This window comes from Brachyistius frenatus, unplaced genomic scaffold (genome assembly GCF_029030835.1).
Source record: "Brachyistius frenatus isolate BFR_SWC_R1_liver_20210118 unplaced genomic scaffold, ASM2903083v1 Contig_30, whole genome shotgun sequence".
Classification (NCBI taxonomy): domain Eukaryota; kingdom Metazoa; phylum Chordata; class Actinopteri; family Embiotocidae; genus Brachyistius; species Brachyistius frenatus.
The window spans coordinates 259,809-280,938 of NW_027210629.1; the positions used below are offsets into that span (position 1 = coordinate 259,809).

The 21,130-nt window shown below is 40.7% G+C and overlaps 2 protein-coding genes across 10 annotated transcripts in view; one reads left to right on the forward strand and one right to left on the reverse strand.

Annotated features, from left to right (window-relative positions):
- Positions 1-215: 215 nt before the first annotated feature.
- Positions 216-2,820, forward strand: LOC138621398 (beta-1,3-galactosyl-O-glycosyl-glycoprotein beta-1,6-N-acetylglucosaminyltransferase-like). The gene is given in 5 exon segments (XM_069699423.1): positions 216-569; positions 697-790; positions 1,456-1,860; positions 1,984-2,011; positions 2,014-2,820. Coding segments are annotated over 5 exon segments (1,290 nt in total). The 5' UTR covers positions 216-261; the 3' UTR covers positions 2,469-2,820.
- A 1,122-nt stretch (positions 2,821-3,942) lies between these two features.
- The window catches only part of LOC138621393 (protein prune homolog 2-like), a 36,252-nt gene continuing 19,064 nt past the window's right edge, over positions 3,943-21,130 (reverse strand). For 2 of the 9 annotated variants that reach the window (XM_069699405.1, XM_069699413.1), the window contains 14 exons: positions 20,728-21,059; positions 17,053-20,616; positions 14,793-15,311; positions 13,036-13,124; positions 12,411-12,632; positions 11,873-12,052; positions 11,397-11,471; positions 11,155-11,254; positions 10,524-10,655; positions 9,492-9,578; positions 9,055-9,153; positions 8,372-8,413; positions 6,776-6,808; positions 3,943-5,205 (listed from right to left, as the gene is read on the reverse strand). In XM_069699405.1, the coding sequence (XP_069555506.1) occupies positions 5,178-5,205; positions 6,776-6,808; positions 8,372-8,413; positions 9,055-9,153; positions 9,492-9,578; positions 10,524-10,655; positions 11,155-11,254; positions 11,397-11,471; positions 11,873-12,052; positions 12,411-12,632; positions 13,036-13,124; positions 14,793-15,311; positions 17,053-20,616; positions 20,728-21,059 (5,502 nt within the window). In that variant the 3' untranslated portion in view covers positions 3,943-5,177. Of the gene's footprint in view, positions 5,206-6,768; positions 6,809-8,371; positions 8,414-9,054; positions 9,154-9,491; positions 9,579-10,523; positions 10,656-11,154; positions 11,255-11,396; positions 11,472-11,872; positions 12,053-12,410; positions 12,633-13,035; positions 13,125-14,792; positions 15,312-17,052; positions 20,617-20,727; positions 21,060-21,130 lie in introns of those variants that run through there. The other 7 variants (XM_069699406.1, XM_069699411.1, XM_069699409.1 and 4 more) reach the window with 7 other exon arrangements.

Below are 21,130 nucleotides of genomic sequence, written 5' to 3' on the forward strand. Positions count from 1 at the left end.
AGCACACGTCAGGTCTGCAGCCAGCCTGTTGCTCAGTCTCTCCAGGAATGTGAGCCCTCTGGTGTCCTGCTACTTGGTTTTTGAGGAGGAATAGAGGGATAATCAGCGATTCGATTGAGCTGGGCGAATTAAGCCTCTTTCAGGCACCATTCCCTGAATCACTTCCCCAATCAGTCCCTCCTGCAGCTGAGCCCAACCATGCCCCACCTCCACACCAACACTGTAAAATCATCATAGTTTTTAGATCCTCTTTTTTAAACAATGCAGCAATTAAAACGAGGTTGGCTGCCACTGTTACTGAAGCTCACGGTTGTACTGGGATCACTATGGATGCTTTCCCAGCTCAGCCAAGTGAAAACAGGACGGGGTCTTCCTGACATCCTCAGATACAGCCAGTTGGATTATACAGATGTTGACGGTGGACCAGAACAACTGTGCAACTGTTCAGCAATCCTCCAGGGAGAGAGGGAGGCACTGAAGCAGGCCAAATTACTGACCATCACTAAAGACTTCCGAAAGAGGGCTCAGATCTCTGATGAGTATTATATTGATGCAACCCAAGACTGCAGGTGCGTTGCTTTAAATTACAGGTTTCAGTAATGAAGTATAACTCTAAGCAAAAATTTAACTGTACTGAATTTAACACTAATAATTGAATTTAACAAACAGTGTTTGTTCAAAATTGTTTACTTCCAGGAAATTCAAATTAAGCAGGAACTACTTTACATTTCCATTAAGCAAGGAGGAAGAGGACTTTCCTTTGGCTTACTCTATGGTTGTACATCACAAGGTAAGCAAATTTTAAAAACTGAATTGAAATTCCAGTAAACGTCAACAATTCCAAGTCTGTGAAAACAGCTCTGTAAGAAAGACCATAGGGACATCTTGGGCTCTGCTGCTTGTTGTTGGAGTGTCCCTTTCAATACTTCTAAAAAAAACAAAAACCAAAAAACTTTGAACAATGAGCAAAATGGTGCGTTCACAAGCAACTGGAAAGTGGGAAAGTTAAAAGCTCAGAGTGGGATAATACACCTGTCGGGCGGTTTTTGAGAGTTCCAAGACATTTGTTACAAATCAGGTGACTTAGTTAGCCTGGCCGACCCAGTTTGTTAGATGTGTTAAATATTAATTTCGAAAAACAGCAGTACAATGAAATGTGTAGAAATTTAGTGTACAAAAGGTTTTGACCTCCTGTGCTCCAATACATCCCCGGTTTGGTTTATATGGATGATGAAGAGCTTGTTTGTCAGTTTTCTGTAGTCTGACAGTAGAAATAAAGCACATTTCCTGGGGGTGACTATGCTGCCTTTTTTACTGTCGTCAACTCAGCACTTTTAAATAGGACTTACTATGAACTATGTAATGGAAACTTTCCTAATTTCCATCTGCCTGAATGCACGATAAGAACCAGAGACTGGTGCAGACTTGAATTCCTTTTTTTTTTTTCATTTTTAGGTGCAGAACTTTGAGCGACTACTGCGAGCTATCTATACACCTCAAAATATTTATTGTATCCATGTGGACATAAAATCAGAGGCCTCAGTCTTAGCAGCTATCAGGGCCATTGCTTCCTGTTTCCCAAATGTCTTCATGGTCAGCCAGGCTGTGAATGTGGTCTATTCTGGGTGGCCACGCGTCCAGGCTGACCTCAACTGTATGGCTGATCTCTATCATGCCAAGACAAAATGGAAATACTTCATCAACCTTTGTGGCCAGGATTTCCCTCTGAAAACCAACTTGGAGATTGTAAGGATGTTGCGTTCATTAAAGGGTGGCAACAGCTTGGAGTCAGAAAAAATGCCTAATGAAAAGAAATGGAGGGTGACAATTGTTCACCAAATAATTGATGGGAAAATCCAGGTACTTCTTTTGCAGATTTTCACAATGTGTGTTAATTCAGTAACTTCGGTATCGTAATTTTTTTTTTAGACTGACCTAAATGATCATCACCGTCAAATTAATTCACTATTTCAAATGTCTCAGAGGACAGGAAATGCAAAGGAGCAACCCCCTTCAACATGCCCATTCTGTCAGGAAATGCCTACATTGTGGTTAACCGAGGTTACATCCGCAGTGTGTTGGAAGACAGACGAATACAGGCGCTGTTAAAGTGGGCCAAAGACACCTACAGTCCTGATGAGTTCATCTGGGCAACCATTCAACGAATCCCCGGTGTTCCTGGCTCAAAGTGGCCCAACCCGAAACATGACATGACGGATATGAACGCAGTGGCACGGCTGGTGAAGTGGAACTTGCATGAGGGGTCACAGGGTTCCCCGGAGGCAGCGTACCCAGAGTGTCAAGGTAACCATGTCAGGCAAATATGTGTGTATGGTGTTGGAGACCTGCAATGGATGCTTCAGCAGCATCACCTTTTTGCCAATAAGTTTGATATGGACACAGATCCCATCACTGTCTACTGCTTGGAGAAATATCTGAGAAAAACGGCGCTGTCTGAGTTACATTAAGTGGAGGCTTTTCTGACAACCAACAAAATATTGCTCCTTTAACTTTATTAGAGCTTGGCTAGCTTCACAACCCATTTCAATTATCTGTTGCTGATAAAAAAAAAGAAAAAGGTATATTTAAATTCTGCATATTTGCAGGGTAATAAAACAAGCTAAAGGGAGAAGAAAAATGCACATACAATTCATGAAAATAAGTTGTCCTTGTCTTATATTATCACTTGCGAGTAGGACCAGGAGCCTGAGTGGGTTTTATGCTGATTATTGTCTGAGCAAGCAAATCTAAAATCAAACTTTAGAATCATCATAACCGTCCTCACAGTGGCGGGGAGGATCACAGCTGGGATTGGGGAACAGGTTGCGATTGGCATGGTTGTCATCACCGTTTGTCGTGGGCGAACAGGTTTGCCAGTAGATGTCAGGAACTGCCTGTTTTCCATAATGTGCCAAAATTGGCAACAACCCTAAAGGCTTTCCGGCTATCAGTATATAGTTGCTGTTCTTACTTAAGACAATTAACAGGCTTTTCCAAGAGCCGTGAGTTTGCAGCTTGGCCAGAAAATGTGAAGTTAAAGATTCAGATAGGAGGGTACCATGCTGGGAGATTATAGCATAACCAATTTGTAATCAAACCTCTGAGAGGATCTTTGGAGGAGGCGCCACCATACACATAAGCATTTGTGAAGGGAGCATTTCTGAGATCAGGTCTGGGGCTGCAGAATTGATTAATAGGTGTCAAACAGACACATGGCTGCTCGTCCTCCGGTGTAGGGAGAAGAGAAGCAGCTTTAAGAGCAGTACAACAACTAACAGTGATGTTATTTCTAACGAGATAGTGTGGCAATGGAGCCATCTGGCTGCAGAGATTTTTGTTGCGGCAGTATCACTGACACTAAAGACTTAAATCTCAAAAGCCAACACACGATCCCGTGAGACTAACACTGCTTTCTCAGGGGCGACTACAGCTCTCAGACAAATTGGGGGGCCTGCAGCTATGGCTTCAAACTTTGGAGAGAATTTGGCAAGAGGTCTGATTTATCTTCATGTTCTAGTTATGTAACCATTCAATCTACAGTCTGCATCTATGATTTTGTCAGGTAACCATAGATCTATGCATACAACTTAGTGGCGTCTTTTTAAAAAAATTTTTTAAGCATAATTAGGGGTTGATTGTTTGGAACCTACATATGACATCCCCTGCTTTTTGGTATTAGACTACAGTGAAGCGCCTTCTTCTTTGACCATACAAGCACTGAAACACCTGCAGAGCACCACGCGCTGTGGCATTTTTCCCCAAAGTGGTGTACACCTATCATAAAGCATTTAAAGAATAACAACTCCATTGTTACTGCAAAACGACTTTGAGCAGTTGGTACTGTGCTTTTATATGTGATTGATTTGTATTCACTTTCATATTAAACAGTGTTTTTCACTGATCTGTGTCAAAAAGGATGAATGAATTCACTGTGATTCAATATTATGACAGTTTGGGAGGAACACATCTTTAATGAAGTAAATAATTCGACATATTTTACAACAAATGACTAACGTGCAAGCCACCATGTACAAATATAAGAAAAAGAAAAAAAACGGAAGACATGCTCCAACGTGCACAGTGGCCACTTTGTACTTTTCTAATCATCAATGTGAATATACCATATTTCTTTATCACTTCCCAACAATCTTTCTATCTCTGTCGCACACACAAACCCATAGACTGTTAGTTTGGGTGTGTAGTTAGATCACAGTAATCTCAATCTAAAAACTGAGAGCATGCATTACAGAAGCTACTGAAAACTGTTTTTTTTTTGCTTCCTTATATGTCTCAATATTTTCACAGTGATGCATTGTGTCAACAGAACCGATGATAGCTTTTTAATGATTGAATGAGGTGCTGAACGAGACGGCGACACACTGTGAAACCCCACTGTGACAGGAGCCGCTTACACCTTTGTAAACTATTCAAAAACCATTGTGGCCATTCTGTTTCATGTCAGTAAGGGTGGTAAAGGCTTGCACAGTATAACGTTTTTTTTTTAATGTGTGGATAATATTTCTGTAAACTCTGATTACCTAAAAGTACAGCTAATCACTTAACATTACAGTGTGTTGACACAGCTACAAGACCCCTATTTGTCCAACACACATAGTATTTGCAAGCAAATGGGATGTAATACAACTTCTGTTTGCATGTATTTTGTTATAAGTGAGCCTCACTATGGCTTTAGAAAATCCACAGTTAGGATTTCCATGGGTTAATTATTAATACATGAATGTTGTTAATACATGAATGTAACAAAGCCTGTAAGGAACACCTCTAAAGACATTAGCTAATATCTCTAAATTGAGTTACATACGAATTAAAGCCTGGTTCAAATTAAAGGGAAAGTAACAGAAAACAAAATGGGGAGCATAATCAAGTGCTGTGTTAAGTACTGAAATACAATATAAAGCATCTTCCCTTTATCACAGTGCACTGCGAATACAGTTTTACTGTATATTCAGTACCTTCAGATTTGACCTTTCCTGAATAATCAAGCCGTTGCCAGATGTTTTATACAGCAGCATCTTCCTTTTCGACCCACTGCTAGTTGTTGGTGTAACAACTATGCGCCGTACGCATCATGCTGTAGGCTCGCTTGTATATTCAGACATGCTGTGGTAGAGTACAGCATAATGCAGGGAGAAGATCGACGGCAGCCAAGTATCTTGTCAAACAGCTGCGTTCCCCTTGTCGACTCTGAACGAGAGAGGAGATAGGAAGGAAAACAAAATAACCGTTATACTGTACATATTTCTCATTGACGCATTACAATTAAACGTGTAAAGCAAAAAATAAAATAATAATAATATATATATAAATATATAAACTACTGTACATTGTGTGTAAGAAAATCAAACAGTGGTCAAATAGTAAGGTAAATTATAGTCATAAAGGGCATAGCTGCGCTAAAGCTGTCCCAGCTGCAGATACACATATTTCTATGATGGTAATTAAAAGAAGACACGAGTACCTTGACTAACAATGAGCATAATTCATAGTTTAACTACACACTAGGTTTTTCTGTTAACAACAACACTGCAAAATCTACATTTATTCAGTGGCTACCAGGCTGGCTCTTCTATTTATGAAGTAGATTCAATGGAGCATTGTGAAAGATGGTTTACTCCCCAAATAATAAAACTTAAAAGAGATTGATGAGTTTGCTGTGGATCAGGTTGTTCATATATCTATTCATTCTACTGTCTTTGTCAATTTCCTTTAATTTGTCATTTATAAAACGGAGCAGACACCATGACTGTGTAATATTGCACACTGTCGGAGCAAAATTAATCATGACTTTATAAATGTAATGACCTACGTGCTATTATTCTCTGTAACTTTCCCGCTGACCTCCAACTGAGATAGCACCTCATACACTGATAGAACATCAGTGTATGAGGTGCTTGCTCAGTTATGTCCATTGAAGAGGGAAACATTCCAATCTCATGGTGGAAGATGTCCTTGTGTTTTGACGAGATGTTTCCTATAAATGTGTGGCTGTATCTGTAAGTTTTGTAAGACTCACCTTGCACACTGAGTGCATGAGCCTGTCCTCTCAGCTGAAATAGATTGACTGTGATTCTTTGATATTCTTGTATGATCTTGTTTTATTAAGTTGACAAAAGATAGTTAATTGTATTATTGTTTATTTGTTCATTTCTCACGTGAAAATACACAATTTCCACGACACACACTTACCTTAAACACCGGACAAACATTTACTTAATAAATCAGTTCTTGTAAGTCATGGATAACATCGTCAGTCAGAGCATCAGAATATTTGGAAACCCCTCTGTGAGGCAGTCTTACCAGCCTGACGAATTCAGTGAGACTTTAGAGGCAAGTAGTTTATTGTTATGCTGCAGCAAAATTAGCTAAAAATATTCACAAAAAATATCAAAACTTACATTCTTTCTATATCAAAGCAGTACAAAATATGAAGTAAATATGATGTGATTTCCTCTTGTTCTTTATCAAATAAGTGTCTCTATGTGTCCTTGTCTTTAGTTACTAGTTAGTTGACCAGAGATGATTTTAGGTGAGTCAGGTTAATTATTCTGTTAGAAATACACAGTTTATGCGGAGTTTCAACACATCATCACCACTGGCCAAAGTTATCCTACGGTAAGACATGTGAAGTGACATGTTAATTCTTTCTTTAGCTCTGCAGTGTTGAAATGCTTTTCAGTTGGGTCACTTCCTCGTTTTATGTTTTTTGTCTCGGTTACATACTCTCACTGACAGAGAACATTGGCTTACCACTTACTTAGCTGCTGTGTCCTGCAATTCTGTATCCAGTCTGGTTTAGCATTGGGATTGAAAGGCAGAAAACAAATGTTACTGAGGGAGGTTAACAAGTGATGGGGCGACTAGTGCCAGTGCACATGCAAGTATTGGGGATTAGTCACCTATATCAACACTGATACAGAAGGACAAATAGAGGGAAAGCAAAACAAGCGTCGGTGCTCTGAGGTGAGTGTTCAAGGTTAAAGGAATGGACTGCAATGAATGAGGTGCAATAATTTTCCTCAATAAAAGTCAACATTAAACATTTAAAGACTTTTTAGACAGTTCAGACTTTTATAAGTGCTAGGTCTGGTCAGACTCCACACATGCTCTGTGGCATTCGGCATAAGGACACAATGGAACAAGACATGGCCCCTTGGATAACGGACAGCGTCAAATCAGGGTTTCATACCCTCTCTATTTCCACCAAAGTATCCTCAAGAGTGGGTTTTAGGGAGCCCATGAGCTGCAAACAGACTCTATAAAACGGGATAACTCATTTATTCAGCTGAACAGAAAGTAACCACACATAAAATGTCATGTATGATATCCTACATGCTATTGTGTTGGTTTTCACCAGAAAATCAACATAGTTCATTGTTCCAATGTTTACATTTTCCTGACGCGTGAGCAGTGGCTGTGTACACGACTGTCCTCTCAGTAGCAAAGTAGTGTGATGCTGTTAAAGTATTGTAAAAAGTATCCCAAGAAGAAAATCAAGGTAGACAGTTTTGTGGTCAAAGTGTGTAACTTTGACATCAAAGTCCATAGTTTACATTATCTTGTACCAGAGGTCAATGTTGCTTTCTTTTTGCCCTTCCCCAACCTTAACCAACTTCAAAAATACCTTAATGCCAATACGTGTAGGATTTAATTTTTGTTGATGTTGTTGTAGCAATCTGGTTCAAAGCCACACACAACAGTGTACTGTACACCACTACCATAATGATTTTGTCATAGTGTTTGTGGTTAAAGGGTGGTGCTCTTCGCAAAAATTCCCTTGTGCTAATAGTTGTAGCTAACTTGAAGCTATTAGTTAGTTAGTCCGTCAGCTGCAGTTACAATACTGTCGCAAATATTTTCTACACTGCAGAAACATTTTGCTGCCAATCATGAGAAAGCCCAGTCTATGCTGCTGGTTTGTACACTCCACCAAAATTCTGAAACCTTTGCAACCTTTCGCATTGACAAAGAAACCAGTGTTCTCCTGTTTATTCCTCTATGCATTGCATAAATTCCTCACAACATCAGACCTGTCTTGCTTTGGGCTTGACAGTGTATATCTGGTAGTAAGTACAAGCTATCAGAGTGTATATGCTGTATGTTCATTGCATTTCCTCTGATAATGTCACAGATGAGAGGTCAAATAAACCAATTTACAGGGAAAGCCACATCACAGGCTAAGAGAGAAAAAAAAGAAAATCAATATCTGCCTCAATTCACTTTGAAAAAGAAGACAGCCAAAGGTCAGTCAAAGGTTAGTTCGAGCATGAGGAAATTCATTGTAGCGTTGAAGGATTTTCAGGGAAACTTTTACACAACCAACGGGTCAATACAGGCAGGTTAAGTGATTTACCTCACGCATGCAAATTTGTGTATACCCCTCTCCTCGTCATACCTTGGAGCAGAGTGAGAGAAACATGCCTAATTCAGGCATTTGGAATACAAGTTTGCACTGTTTGTTCTCCATTTCTAAGGAAAGTCAGTGTGTATTTCTGGATGGGACTTGCTAAAAAGTATACATTATGTGATGAGGTTAAATATAAATTAAATTGACTGGCATTTAAGACCTAAGAAAGTCAAGACAAAGCACACAAAAATATCTAAAGGTACAGACTCAAATAAAGCATTAACCATGTTTGCAGCTTAATGATATACAGTACCTTATACTGAGTATATTAAGTATACTGTACATACTTATGTTATTTTAGCCTACACAGTTGCTACAAACAAAAGACTTGACGGTTTGTCTCAGCTTCTACAGACATGACAAACAAGTAGTAATTTCCATTTTAAATTGAAAAGGTGTCACAACATTTTACAAAATCATAGTGAGGAAAGAGGGTGCGGTAACTCGTGGCAACATTGTTAATATATTTAAAAAACAAAACAAAAAAAACAAAAAATCTAATGACCACCTGCAAGTTGTTTACACAAGGGGAATATGCCACAGAGCAAGATATTGCTGTTTTCTCCTTGTGTGGCCAACAAAAGTAAAGTGCAGATTCATACATTGAACATTGATAAAGTGTGACTCACTTGACGATGCTGGGTGGAATGTGGACGTACTCCATTGGGATAATTTGTCCAAGCTCCCGCAGACTATTCACATACTTGATCTTACTGCTGAACTTGGAGCTGTAGAAAAAAACAAAGAAGTCATAAAGGTTTGTTTCAGTAATGTCTATTTAAGTGAGCTGATTACATCACTGTGGTGGGGTAAATTGGCTCATGGATATCCAGTGTGATTAAATAATCCTTTTGAAAATAGTTAGAGCCACAGAGCTGTCGTATTTCAATATGCTAACAGATCTCAATATATGCCAAAGGATGGGGAGAGTGAAATGCTTTATGATGCTTTGTTTTTAATTCTGCCCAGTATGTTTTGGGAGCCGAGATATACTGTATTTATCAATATAAAATAGTTAATAGTGTTCTATTTTTTGTTTTCTCCATGTAAATGACAATAATGAGACCTTATGAAGGGTCTGGTGATTCCCAGCAAAGTCCGTATGAACCAGGAAGGATGAACGATGATGAACATCTTTAGGTTTTTCTTCAGTCTGTGGGACAAGAGGAGAGGCAGAGGTGGTGTTAAAGAGTAGTAGATTTTCAGTGATAACAATAACTTACTAACTTTTTAATAATAATGACTTATTGACAATACTTGGCATCCTGATTAAATTATTGTTTGGTAAAGAGTAAATGGCCTCATCACTCATCTTTATTTTTGGATCACATTAAAAAGCAACTCAATACATATAATCAACAAGTCATTGATTGGAAAAAAAAAAAAGTAGTACTCACTGTAACAATCCCAATAACTAATGAGGGATATTCAAAAATATTATGAATATTAACCACAAGAAAGGAAGTCATACATAAATGATAAAACTAACCTAAAGAATCACTGAGTTTATACTGTACATAATATCCAAGTCTTTGTCAAGTTGTGTAAAGTGGCAGCTTATGTTTGAATTTTTCTTGGTTACGTATCATTAACATGCCACAGGCTCTCATATGACTTAGATGTCACCTATTACTGTAACATCATCAAATATCATTGGTCATTAGAATAGAATACTATTTCACCATGCAACCTTAACTGGAAAAAAAATGTCATTGCATAAATTGTATTGTATAAACTGATCTTTACGTTTACATTTGTTTTCTGTTACACACATACAATCGTGCCTGATGGGCACCACAACAACATTGAGGTAGTACACTAGTTTAACTAACTTAAATGGTAGGTGCTGCTGATTTAATTGCCACTTTTCTATTCAAGGATGCTTTGGATTCCTCTTTATTTTGAGGAAACAAATGTTTTTGAAATTCTTCCTTATGGTGTGCTTTAGACTTTCCGAAGAATAGCATAATAATATCATTAACACATGTAATGTATGTGATAATCAAATCTGTCGTCAGAGAACAAAACTGTGGGAGAATGTTCAACATTACAATATTATGCATTAAGTTCGCTGTGAATTTGTTTGTGTAAATATTACCTTCTGTCTATCATTTGGTAGCACCTTTTCATCCAAGTAAATCCAGGCATCCTCCTGCGAGGAGTGGCACCATTCAGGTAAACAATCATGTAATCTTCTGCCACCATTAGTTCCAAGGTACTTATTACATACCTACAAATACAGAGACAATTGAAAACACTGTTAGACTGGCATTTATGCATACATAGGGACTGCAACAAAAAGTGAAACCAATTTTCTTGTTAATTCAAAGCTATAATATACAGAATTTCACATTTAAAGTACCGTGCACATTTATTCGTGTAGTTCTGGTCTCAGGCTATTTTATATAGTTTGGACTACAGATACAGAATATCATGATATTTTATGCCAAACAGTGCTACCAAAGCTTGCTTTCAACAGTTTAGGAAATTCCCCTTAATACTTTAACATGACATTATCCTTGTGCAGGAAGCCAGTTCCATAAGGAAATTCCTTTCCAAGTTTAGTGTGCACAAATTTTCAACTAGGCTCCAATCAGGCTCCAATATCTTGAGGAAAGCCTCCCTAAAAGAGTGGGGACTGCCACTACAGCAACTTAATCCCCATAGTTTTGAAATGAGATGATGTTGTAAACATGTTGCACATGGGCTTGTAGTGAAGCTTTACCTACAGAAAAAGGTTTTCCATTACGTAGTTGTAATTGTCACAGTCGCTGTCTGGAAGGAAACATGCTGCAAACACGATAATGGCATTCTGTTCAGCATAATAACCTGAAAACACAAAACACAGACACAAAGACAACAGTTACACTGGGTGTCTCTGGCAGTGCAAATGCACAAACCTGTGCTCTCATCTGTATGAAACTGTTTTCTCAAACGCTTTTTCTTAAATTTGCAAAGGATTCCTCTGTACCCGCTTTATCCTGAACAGGGTCATGGGGGGGCTGGAGCCTATCCCAGCTCACTTTGGGCGAAGGCAGGGTACACCCTGGACAGGTCACCAGTCCATCACAGGGCCAACACATAGAGACAGACAAACAAAGCCCATTCACGCTCTCATTCACACCTAACAGCAATTTGTAGAATCACTAATTAACCTGAGATGCATGTTTTTGGACGGTGGGACGAAGCCGTAGTACCCGGAGAGAACCCACGCATTCTTCTCGTCCAATTTTTCTAAAAATATATTGACCCACTAATTCAAGTTCTTTCCTCGGAGTAAAAAAGTGTTCAAAGCATAAAATAATCAAGTAAATGCACGATTCTACCAAACAAAGCAAGACAAAACTCGATGGGGGGAATTGAAGAGCGGACATAAGCAGATTTCAAATCATCCTAAGCTAAGAAACATATAGGAGAAACTGATTGGAAGCCTTTATGTTTACATACCTCCATGAGAAATGACTCTTTTGTATGGCTCAATGCACTTCATATCAATGCGATGCTCCTGCTCTCCAATCACCACACTCCTCCACAGCCTGCTGTCACTGCTCTCCTCAGCTGCTGTGTGGTCTGCGATTGGATCACTTGATGGTGCTCCTGCACCCAGATTAGAATCTTCTGAGTCCTCTGTTTGTGAAAAACATGATGTGAACATTTTACAAGATGACATAACATAATTATACAATAAATATGGGAGAGATTTGACAGTGGTTTTGGTGCAGAAAGACCAGCACTGTTCTGATTTTCTTTTTCTTGTACAACTCTGTTGACTGATGGCGAAATGTGTGTAAACAATGTACGCTGCAACTAGCACATATTGCATGTGACTGCATACTGTAGCCTATTCTTTCTGAATTGTGCAGTATGCCTGTAATTTGTAATGATTTGTCTTCTTTTGTTGTTTATAATAAATAATAAACGTGTGTTCACGTGTCTGTCCGTTGTCTCCCGTGTGCATGTAGAATTATTTGTAGACGAATCTCACCATGTCTGTTGAACTCCAGGGAGTCGGCCTCGTCAGGTGTGTCCAGCTCATCTATGTTGACATCTAGTTCATCCCCAGTATCCAATGCCTCATCCTCTGTATCCAGGGCATCTTCTGAGAGAAGAGACCCCTCACTGCGATCCAGTGACACGTTCATTGGTGGAGCTGCCAACTTCCTCCTTTGATTAGACCCGCCTGATGTATCCACTGAAGAGGGAGGGTCTGTTCAGATAGAGTAAGTTTAATTGTCTTAAGTTTTCTATTTTGTTTTGCTTCTTTCCAAAATATTGCTAGGAACTATCATTTGAACGCCTCACAATTTTATTTTTTTAACAACAGAAGACAAAATTCCAAAAGTGAGAGTACAGTTACATTTGTATTAATAATCTGTCAGTACATCCAAGTAATCCTCTTAAAACAATATTCCTTCAGACAGCTAAAATATGTCTTTAACAACAGTGTTTGAAAGCTCCACAAAACAATAATCATTAATAGCCATCTTTCAATTTTATCTTTAAGACCTCAAACCTTTTACACTTTAGGTAAGATGAAGAAAAACTCCAAAAGACTTAAAAAAAAAAAAGAAAAGAACATTGTCTGTTAGTTTTTTTTTTTTTTTTTTTACCTTCTCTATTATCCAGCTCATCTGCAGCTTCCTCACTGGAGGCCGTCTTCATCGTCACCCCTACTGCACCAGCTCCCTGTTGGGACTGTCTGCTTGGAGGCACAGCAATACAGTAATGAGCCACAACGTAAATTATCGTTGCTATAACCACTGCCACCAGAGGCACAACTACACACAGTATTGGGGCAAACAAGCCAAACACAATCATCTACAAAGTAAAAGAACCTAACTGTTCCCATGACACTGAATGGAGAAGAGTTTAAAATCTGTTCATTTGACATAAAAGATTGGAGTAGCGACAAAACAGATGGGAGAGAAACTGACTCGCTGCTTCATTCCCAGGGTGCACGTGTGGGCTGAGGAAACAATACTGAGCAGTGTTGCTACCTCCCCCCATCCACAGCCCCTCTAACAGACTCTGATTAGCATAAGGCCCGCTAACAATAGAGGGGAACAGTACAGAGAGACCAGCACACATAATTATTGACACAAAGACACGCAAATATTTTTTTGTACTTTTTAAATCTATCTTAGGTCACCCACCTTCCTCTCAACCTGTCTTCCTCCAACATGAGGACTGTACCACTCTTTCCACAATCAAGTCACATGACCACTTGATTATGGAAAGGTCTGCAGTGTATGTGCGCAGACAAACACGTGTACACACACACACACACACACACACACACACACACACACACACACACACACACACACACACACACACACACACACAGAGTAAAAAAAACAGGGGAGGGGTCGTGTATCCCAAAGAGGGGGTCATCAGAATTACAAAGTGGGGCAAAACAAGTGCCACAACACAACTGCTAACAGGAACAATTAAAAAAGCTGAACACGCGCACAAATGCACATACAGGAAGTACATGTATGCAAATTCACACCAACTGAATACTGACAGCAGAAAAATACTTTTATTTTGGACATTCTGTAGAAATTTGATTTTGGCGAAGCCATACTTTGACACATTCCCTGTCTTTTAAGACATATGCCTTTAGATTCGAGACGATTGTTTCACATGGAACTTTTTTTTTTTCCCATCTCATCCACTGGATGTTTTGTTAGGAAGTTATCTTTAACTACCTAACCTAACCTAAGTAGCCAGTATGGACAGGAGAAATTATTAGAGCAAGAAAAATTTGTTTAAGTGAATATTTGGATATGTGACTATTGTTGTAAGAGACTTGAACATAACATGATAAACAGGACCTCAACTCCACTGATCCATCAACCCTTTTGCTGTGGTTATCAGTTTCTGTATAGTGATAAAATTATAAATTAAATATTTTTAAACGTGCTAATTTAGGCTTGATTTGACAACCTTTGGCTGCTTTCTTAACAATTTTTTTTTTTTTTTTAAGTAAGACTGCTAAAGGTTAGATAATGGTTTTAAATTGATACGTAGTGCCTCCTTGTGGTCAAAGACAGTATTGCATCTTACCCTTTGGAAAACCTATGCAGATCCACTGTTGGTCTACCACTTTCTCTCATTTAGGATGGACAGAAAACCACTTTAGTAATGTTTCAACGTTTTACACAGACCAGTAAAAAAAAAACTTTTATCTGTACTATATTGATATGATATACCGACTCGCCAAAGCTAGTTTACAAAGGGGATGGACTTTTAGTTGATACCAGTATTAGATATTATTAGATCCCAGAGAGCAGTGTGTTACACAGTACTGAAGCCGTTGAACTTACTGAAGGTAAAAATTGAGTCTGCATGAGTGGAAGCTCACCTTGACAAGAGAAAATGAACATATCCCTCCGGCACATACCGTGCATGATCTTCTGACTCAGGGTGGGCATCTGACTGGTAGCATGGCTGCCGGTCAAACTGATAATGAGTGTGGTCTGACTCATACTGAGAGTACTGGAGTTCAGACGTGCACATAGACCTGGAGTCACCTATGTACTGGCTTTCAGTTGTGTACTGACACTTGAAACCTGCATCATCCAGGCTGTACTGGGCATCAACTCCAGCTTCAAAGTAGCTCTCCGTCTGCTCAGCTCTGTACTGTATAGGTGCGGCATCAGTTGTAAACTCAGCATACACGTCTGTGGTGTTTTGCTGACTGCTGGATTTGGTATCTGCACAGGCTGAGTAGGTGCACTGGTTTGCAGTTCTTTGGTCAATGTGGTGGTAGTTGTACCCATAGTGGGTTTGACCCTGAGTTGTGTTCTGACGTCCTGTCCACTGGTATGCAGCCTTTTCATTGGTTGGCTGGGATGACAGTTGTGAGGTCACTTCCTGGTATCTTTTATGGGAATAAGGGATCAGTACAAAGAGAAGGAAAAATTCAGAAAAAATTCAATACACATGAAGTACAGTGATACCCATATCATCTACGCAACATTTTTTGGTACAACTTTAATCTATACATTAAACACACAATTAACAGACACGCAGCTAAACCTGCTGCTTTTTGAGGCCTAATACCCAATTAATAACAGGATTATTTTCAGATGGACTGTCAGAAAACTAATAAGGAGGAGTGACTTTAGTGAATGAGACCGTAATGACTTGTAGAAAAAAACGTACTGACTTTGTATTTCATTAGAGAAGTTGAATGGGAGTCTGTAGAGCCAGAGTAATTTTGAAGCCCACCTCTGATGGCACCACTGTGATAGTGCAGTTTAAAGCACTTCTACATTGGCCTCATTTTTCAGCCCCAAAGCTAGTTCTACTTTTACATACCGTCTATAATGTATGGTTTTTGTTGTTTTTTTAGGAATGAAATGCAAATTTAAAAACACACGTGTTAGACCTCAAGGAGACTGTTTTTTTTTAGTAATACTGAATTATCTCTGGACACTTTCAGAAATATTTAAATCCAAAAATAAAATCTGATTTTTGCCTCACAGCTAAACATCGAGGGACACTATCTCATATAAAACCCTATTCCATCCTTGTCTGCAATAGTACCCAGAGTCTGCTTCACATACAGTGTATTAAAAACAATTACACAGAGGCTAACACAGACATAGAAGACATCTGCACTATTTGCTAATGTAAAGTTGAAGCTACAAAGACAGTTTTTATTCTCTGTTGCACTGGCTATTACCTATGCACACACTCCCACACAGAGTTGCATACATACACTCATACCAACACCTTGTAAGAGAGCTAGGGGAGCTGTTTCCATCAGCTGTGTCGGGGATCCTGCTGTAATGAGGCAGGTAATGCATATTTAATGAGGCGTAAACAGATTTATAAACACACACACACACACACACACACACACACACACACACACACACACACACACACACACACACACACACACACACACACACACACACACACACACACACACACACACAGCAGCAGATCAAACCTTGCTGCTGAACACATGAAATACACCCACATACACATGCGGTGTGTTTCTTTTTCGCATATACTCGCACATATATTATATACAGGCAGATTCATTTATTCTCTCATCCTTTCTGTCAGTCAGGCACTCATCCATCCAACATGCACACACAAATAGACACACGGATCTCCACACTCTATTCCTCAGGAGGGCCTTCTAGCTTAATTTTTACAGTCTGTTCAGTGATTCGAATATTCATTGGACAGACTTCATTGTGAAAAGATTGTCAAAAGACTCAAAAATCTATTGTAGAACTAAGGGGAAGTGAGGGGAGGGGTGGTCGGTGTGTATCGGTGTGTGTGTGTGTGTGTGTGTGTGTGTGTGTGTGTGTGTGTGTGTGTGTGTGTGTGTGTGTGTGTGTGTGTGTGTGTGTGTGTGTGTGTGTGTGTGTGTGTGTGTGTGTGTGTGTGTGTGTGTGTGTGTGCGTGAGTGTGAGCAGGACAGGCACATGTGTGCATGTTCATTCACTGGTTGTTAGGTGCCTGAATGCAGGAAACATGAACAAAACCAGCAATGCTGTAGAGATATCTCTGCATCTTCCTGATGTGGAGGTTAAACTCCCTCCACTTCCACCGTATTGGGGCAAAGGGCATAAGCATTTTAATTCCGGTGTGTTGCTTACCTTAAAACAGGTGAATAACTATCTTGGGAAGCTTCGTGGTCGGCAGTCTGTTGTTGAATAGACCAATCATCTGTCCTTAGATGTTGTCCATTATAGTAATCCACTGTGTCCTTTAGAAATGCATTCCTCTTTGGCTGTGTTTGAAAATCTGTTTCTTGAAATGAAGAACCTCCAATCAGGTCCTCAGTAAAACTCAGCAAGTCAGAAGATTCCAACTGTTGTTGGTCTTCCCTCTTACTTTGTACTTCTGAGGTCCATTTTGGAAGGCTTGTCTGCCTTATTTCAGTTTCCTCCTCTGGCTCCTCCTCGTCATTCTCCTCTTCCATTAAATCTCCAGAAAATGGTAATCCAAGTCCTTTGTCAGCAGAAATACACAGTTCACTTATTGGGGTGCCAATCAGAGAGCTCGTGTGAGAGACCGAACTGTTGGTGAAAACAGGGGATTGTTGTTCGGATGTGGTTTGAGATGTGTCCTGCCTCACTAACTTGCCTCCCCAGGCTTGAAAGTTGCCCAAGGAAGTGGGACAAGATAGAGGTGCAGATGGTGACTGTCCACCCTCATCTGAATCTTCCATCGAGATCTGTGAATGGACATAAACTTCCTCTCTGGTTTTCAGGAAATGATCTGATGGATATCTTAATGAGGGAGACACACTTCTGGCCCCAACTCTTGATTCATTGTCATAGTTTCCCTCTTCTACCTGTGATTGACTGCAAACAGTTTGTCTTGAATCTGATTGATGAAAAGCTTCAGAGTTATTTTTTGATTGACTGGGACTGATCATTTCTGGCACCTCTGTATCTGCACTAGTTGCACCGTCAAGACCTCTGATCTGGTTTTGGTTGCTTTGCAGTGTGTTCTCCTGATGATCTCGATGTGCACTTTGGGCCTGAGTTTGCAGTACTTTAGCAGCATAGGACAGCATGCTAAATGTCTCCATGGACTTTCTTGTTCCTTTTGATTGCCTGTCACCCTGTTTTGGCATATCATGACACTCTCTCTTGGTTTCTTTCACTGTGCCAGACACAATGATATATTCCATTTCTAGGCCTGAGAATGAATCAGAACTGGAACCAAGTTTATCTTGACTCCCTGCATGAAGGCTGTCAGGGCTATTCAGCGCGTCCCTCACCCCCCCAGGGCTGGAGCTCAGAGATATAGTTTCTGTTATTTTGCCCGCCACATTTCCATTGCTCTCTGTGTTTTCCCCTTCTGGGCTTTCAATAGCAAACTCATCTTCATTGTGGGTCATTTTGATTGCTTGATCATGTGATGCTGAAGTTGATTCTGAGCCATCATGTTTCTTTGAAAATGGACTGTCCCAGTTTGCATAGTTTGGTGATAATGATTGGTCCGTTTGAACTAGAGTTTCAGCGGCTCCCTCGGGACTCTCTGAAATTTGCTGAGTGGTGGTGGAGTATTCCACCAGAACAAATGGGGAATGACTACTGGGTCTCTCTTTCCAGTCGACCTCCTCCGACCCTTTTCTGCTTCTGTCAACTGAACTTCCCTGACTACTGGTCATGTGACCCAACTCACTTGTTCCCTCAAATAGGAACACTTGGTTGGCTGGCTGTTCTCTCACAGGATCAGACTTCTGATATTCATTGTGCCTCTGAATTGGTTTGGTCACAGCTATAAACGGGCTAGACTGCCCTTCTAACTGTATCATGTCTACAACAGGGCTACCATAGACATCAGGGGAGGATGTCAGGCTCCATGCACCAGCTCCTACATTGTCATATTCGGAGGTGGAGGTCACCATGCCACTGACAGGTAAATCCCACCTGTCAGTGCCTTGGTAAGTGGAAGTTTCGTCTTTTGTTTGTTTAGATGCCGAGATCTGCAGGGTGGACTGTTGCCTCTGAACACTCTGCATGTCATTGTCCCCTGTTTCTTCACCCTCCGCGGCCTCTATGACTATTTTCACATTGTATTCATGTCCTCTCCATCCAACTTCTTCAGGACTTTGTACTTTACGCATTCCACTCTCCTTCTCACTAGCTCTTTCTTCTTCTGCCTGTTTGCTCGCATGTATATCGAGACAATCATTGACATCCAATGATCCCATGTGACTGAGGTACTTTTCATTTTCAGGTCCTTCAGGGCTTGTTATTGTGGAAGAGCTGTCTTCCTGTATAGTGGTGTTCCACATTTGCATTCCACCATCAGCGTATCCCATTGGGCTTTCCACAGATGGACCACTCTTAAAATTGGGATTCATCCCACCGAAAGAACTTGAGTTTTCAGACAAGTTGACAGGGGTTGTGAGAAGTGAGAGACTGTCATCCCGGATTGTCATATTCCACATATCAAGTGATTCAGGGTAAGACATGGTGGTTCCGGTATCCGATTTAAGAAATCCCTTCTGAGCTGAGTACGTCCAGAAGTTTAAGAGCTCCATCTGTTGGTTTCCTTTTTTTGCTTGGGCCCCTTCGTCCTCTTCTTTAGATGTGTCTGGCGTTAAAGTGTTCAGGATTGTTTCCTTTCTTGATGAAGAGGCCATTCTTTCTTTTGCTCCCATGATACCAGCTTTGCATTTTCCAGTTACCTCATCTTCTGGTGGTGTCAACTGAAGATCAGCCAAAGTAACGGGGCCCCACTGTTCCTTAAGTACAGAATCTGTGTTCCAGTTGTCATATGACTGAGTCTGCTCAGTGATCAAACTAAGCTGAGGCTCAAGACTCTTTCCCTTCTGGTGGGCATTCTCTGACTTCAAGATCTCCTTACTGCTTTCTCTGTCTGTCATGTCACCGACTGAGTCTTTGCCTCTAACTTCTTCCACAAGATTCTGTGGGCTCTCAGAGTCTTTGGGCCTGTTCCAGGCATTATTGTTGTTTAAGGAAAATGTTCCTTGGGTGTCAAAACCAAGTTCATCCCAGGTCTCTGACAAGGATGAAGATACGCTGTCTTTGTGCTGTAAGCCATTGATCCTTTCAACTACATCTTCCGGGAAAAACCTGACCCCACAGCTACTGGGAGGGCGGCTACCTACCAGACTGTTGACTGGGGTTGGAGGAACCACAGAGTCAATCATCTCATTCTCATGGATTTTACCTTGGTGGTCAATGGAGGAATCTCTACTTTCAAGCCCTCCCATTGAGTTGGTAGCAGATAAATCTACCATGCTTAGCTCTTCAAGTTCTGATAGGCTGGAGCTCCCTGCTCTCCTTTTGCCTTCATCTCCTCTTTCTCCAGGATTTACCAATTCCTCTCCTGCTGGCATACAGTGGTCGCTGCCATGTAGTGGGTCAAAACTGAACAGGTCAAAGTTATCATTCCTATTTCTGCTAGAGCGGTGCTTCCTCCTCTCAGGTGGGACAGGAGGGGAGAGGGATGACAAGCCCAGGGCAGAGGGGTTTCTCAGGAAGAGTCCTCCTGGCCCTGCTGCTACTGGACCTCCACCTGCCATAACCTCACCGACTGGACTGTCATCACTAAGGAACACTGAACTCTCCTTGGAGGAGCGGCTGCTACGAATGGTGGTCATACCACTGTCAGGGCTTACAAGCTCCCCACCGGCACCGATACCTCCTGTGTCCTCTTCACCATCTTCCATCACCCTATTTGCAGAGATAAAACAAACAGTCAATTAATTTTCTCAATGTTCGTCAAAACTCTGACGTTCACTGAAGAGGATAAAACAAAAATAAATTTAGAGATACATTTTATACCTTGCTATTGCCACCACATCTCCATTGCTTCCGTCGGCTCTCTCTATGTCAGAACCATCCATGTCATTGATGCCAGATGATCCCTGGGAGAACTCCACGCTGCCTGCTACTCCCTCTGTGGAGGACGTCCTACTGCTGGGGTGGCAGGCTAATACAGAACTCCTCCGGTCGACAAAGTCCTTGAGGATGCCCCGGATCTCTTCCTCCAGCACGGGAGGAGTACCATAGGATGCGGAGGTGTTTATAGGAATGTGGTAGACCTGGAGATTCTCCCTGGCATCCAGTTCACCAGAAAGAGACCAGCTGGAAGACTCCTCCAACTCAGAGCAGATCTGCAATGAGAGCCACTTAATTTTAATATCCTACCTAACTTGTCTGATTTGTCTTGTTTTTTTTTAAATTA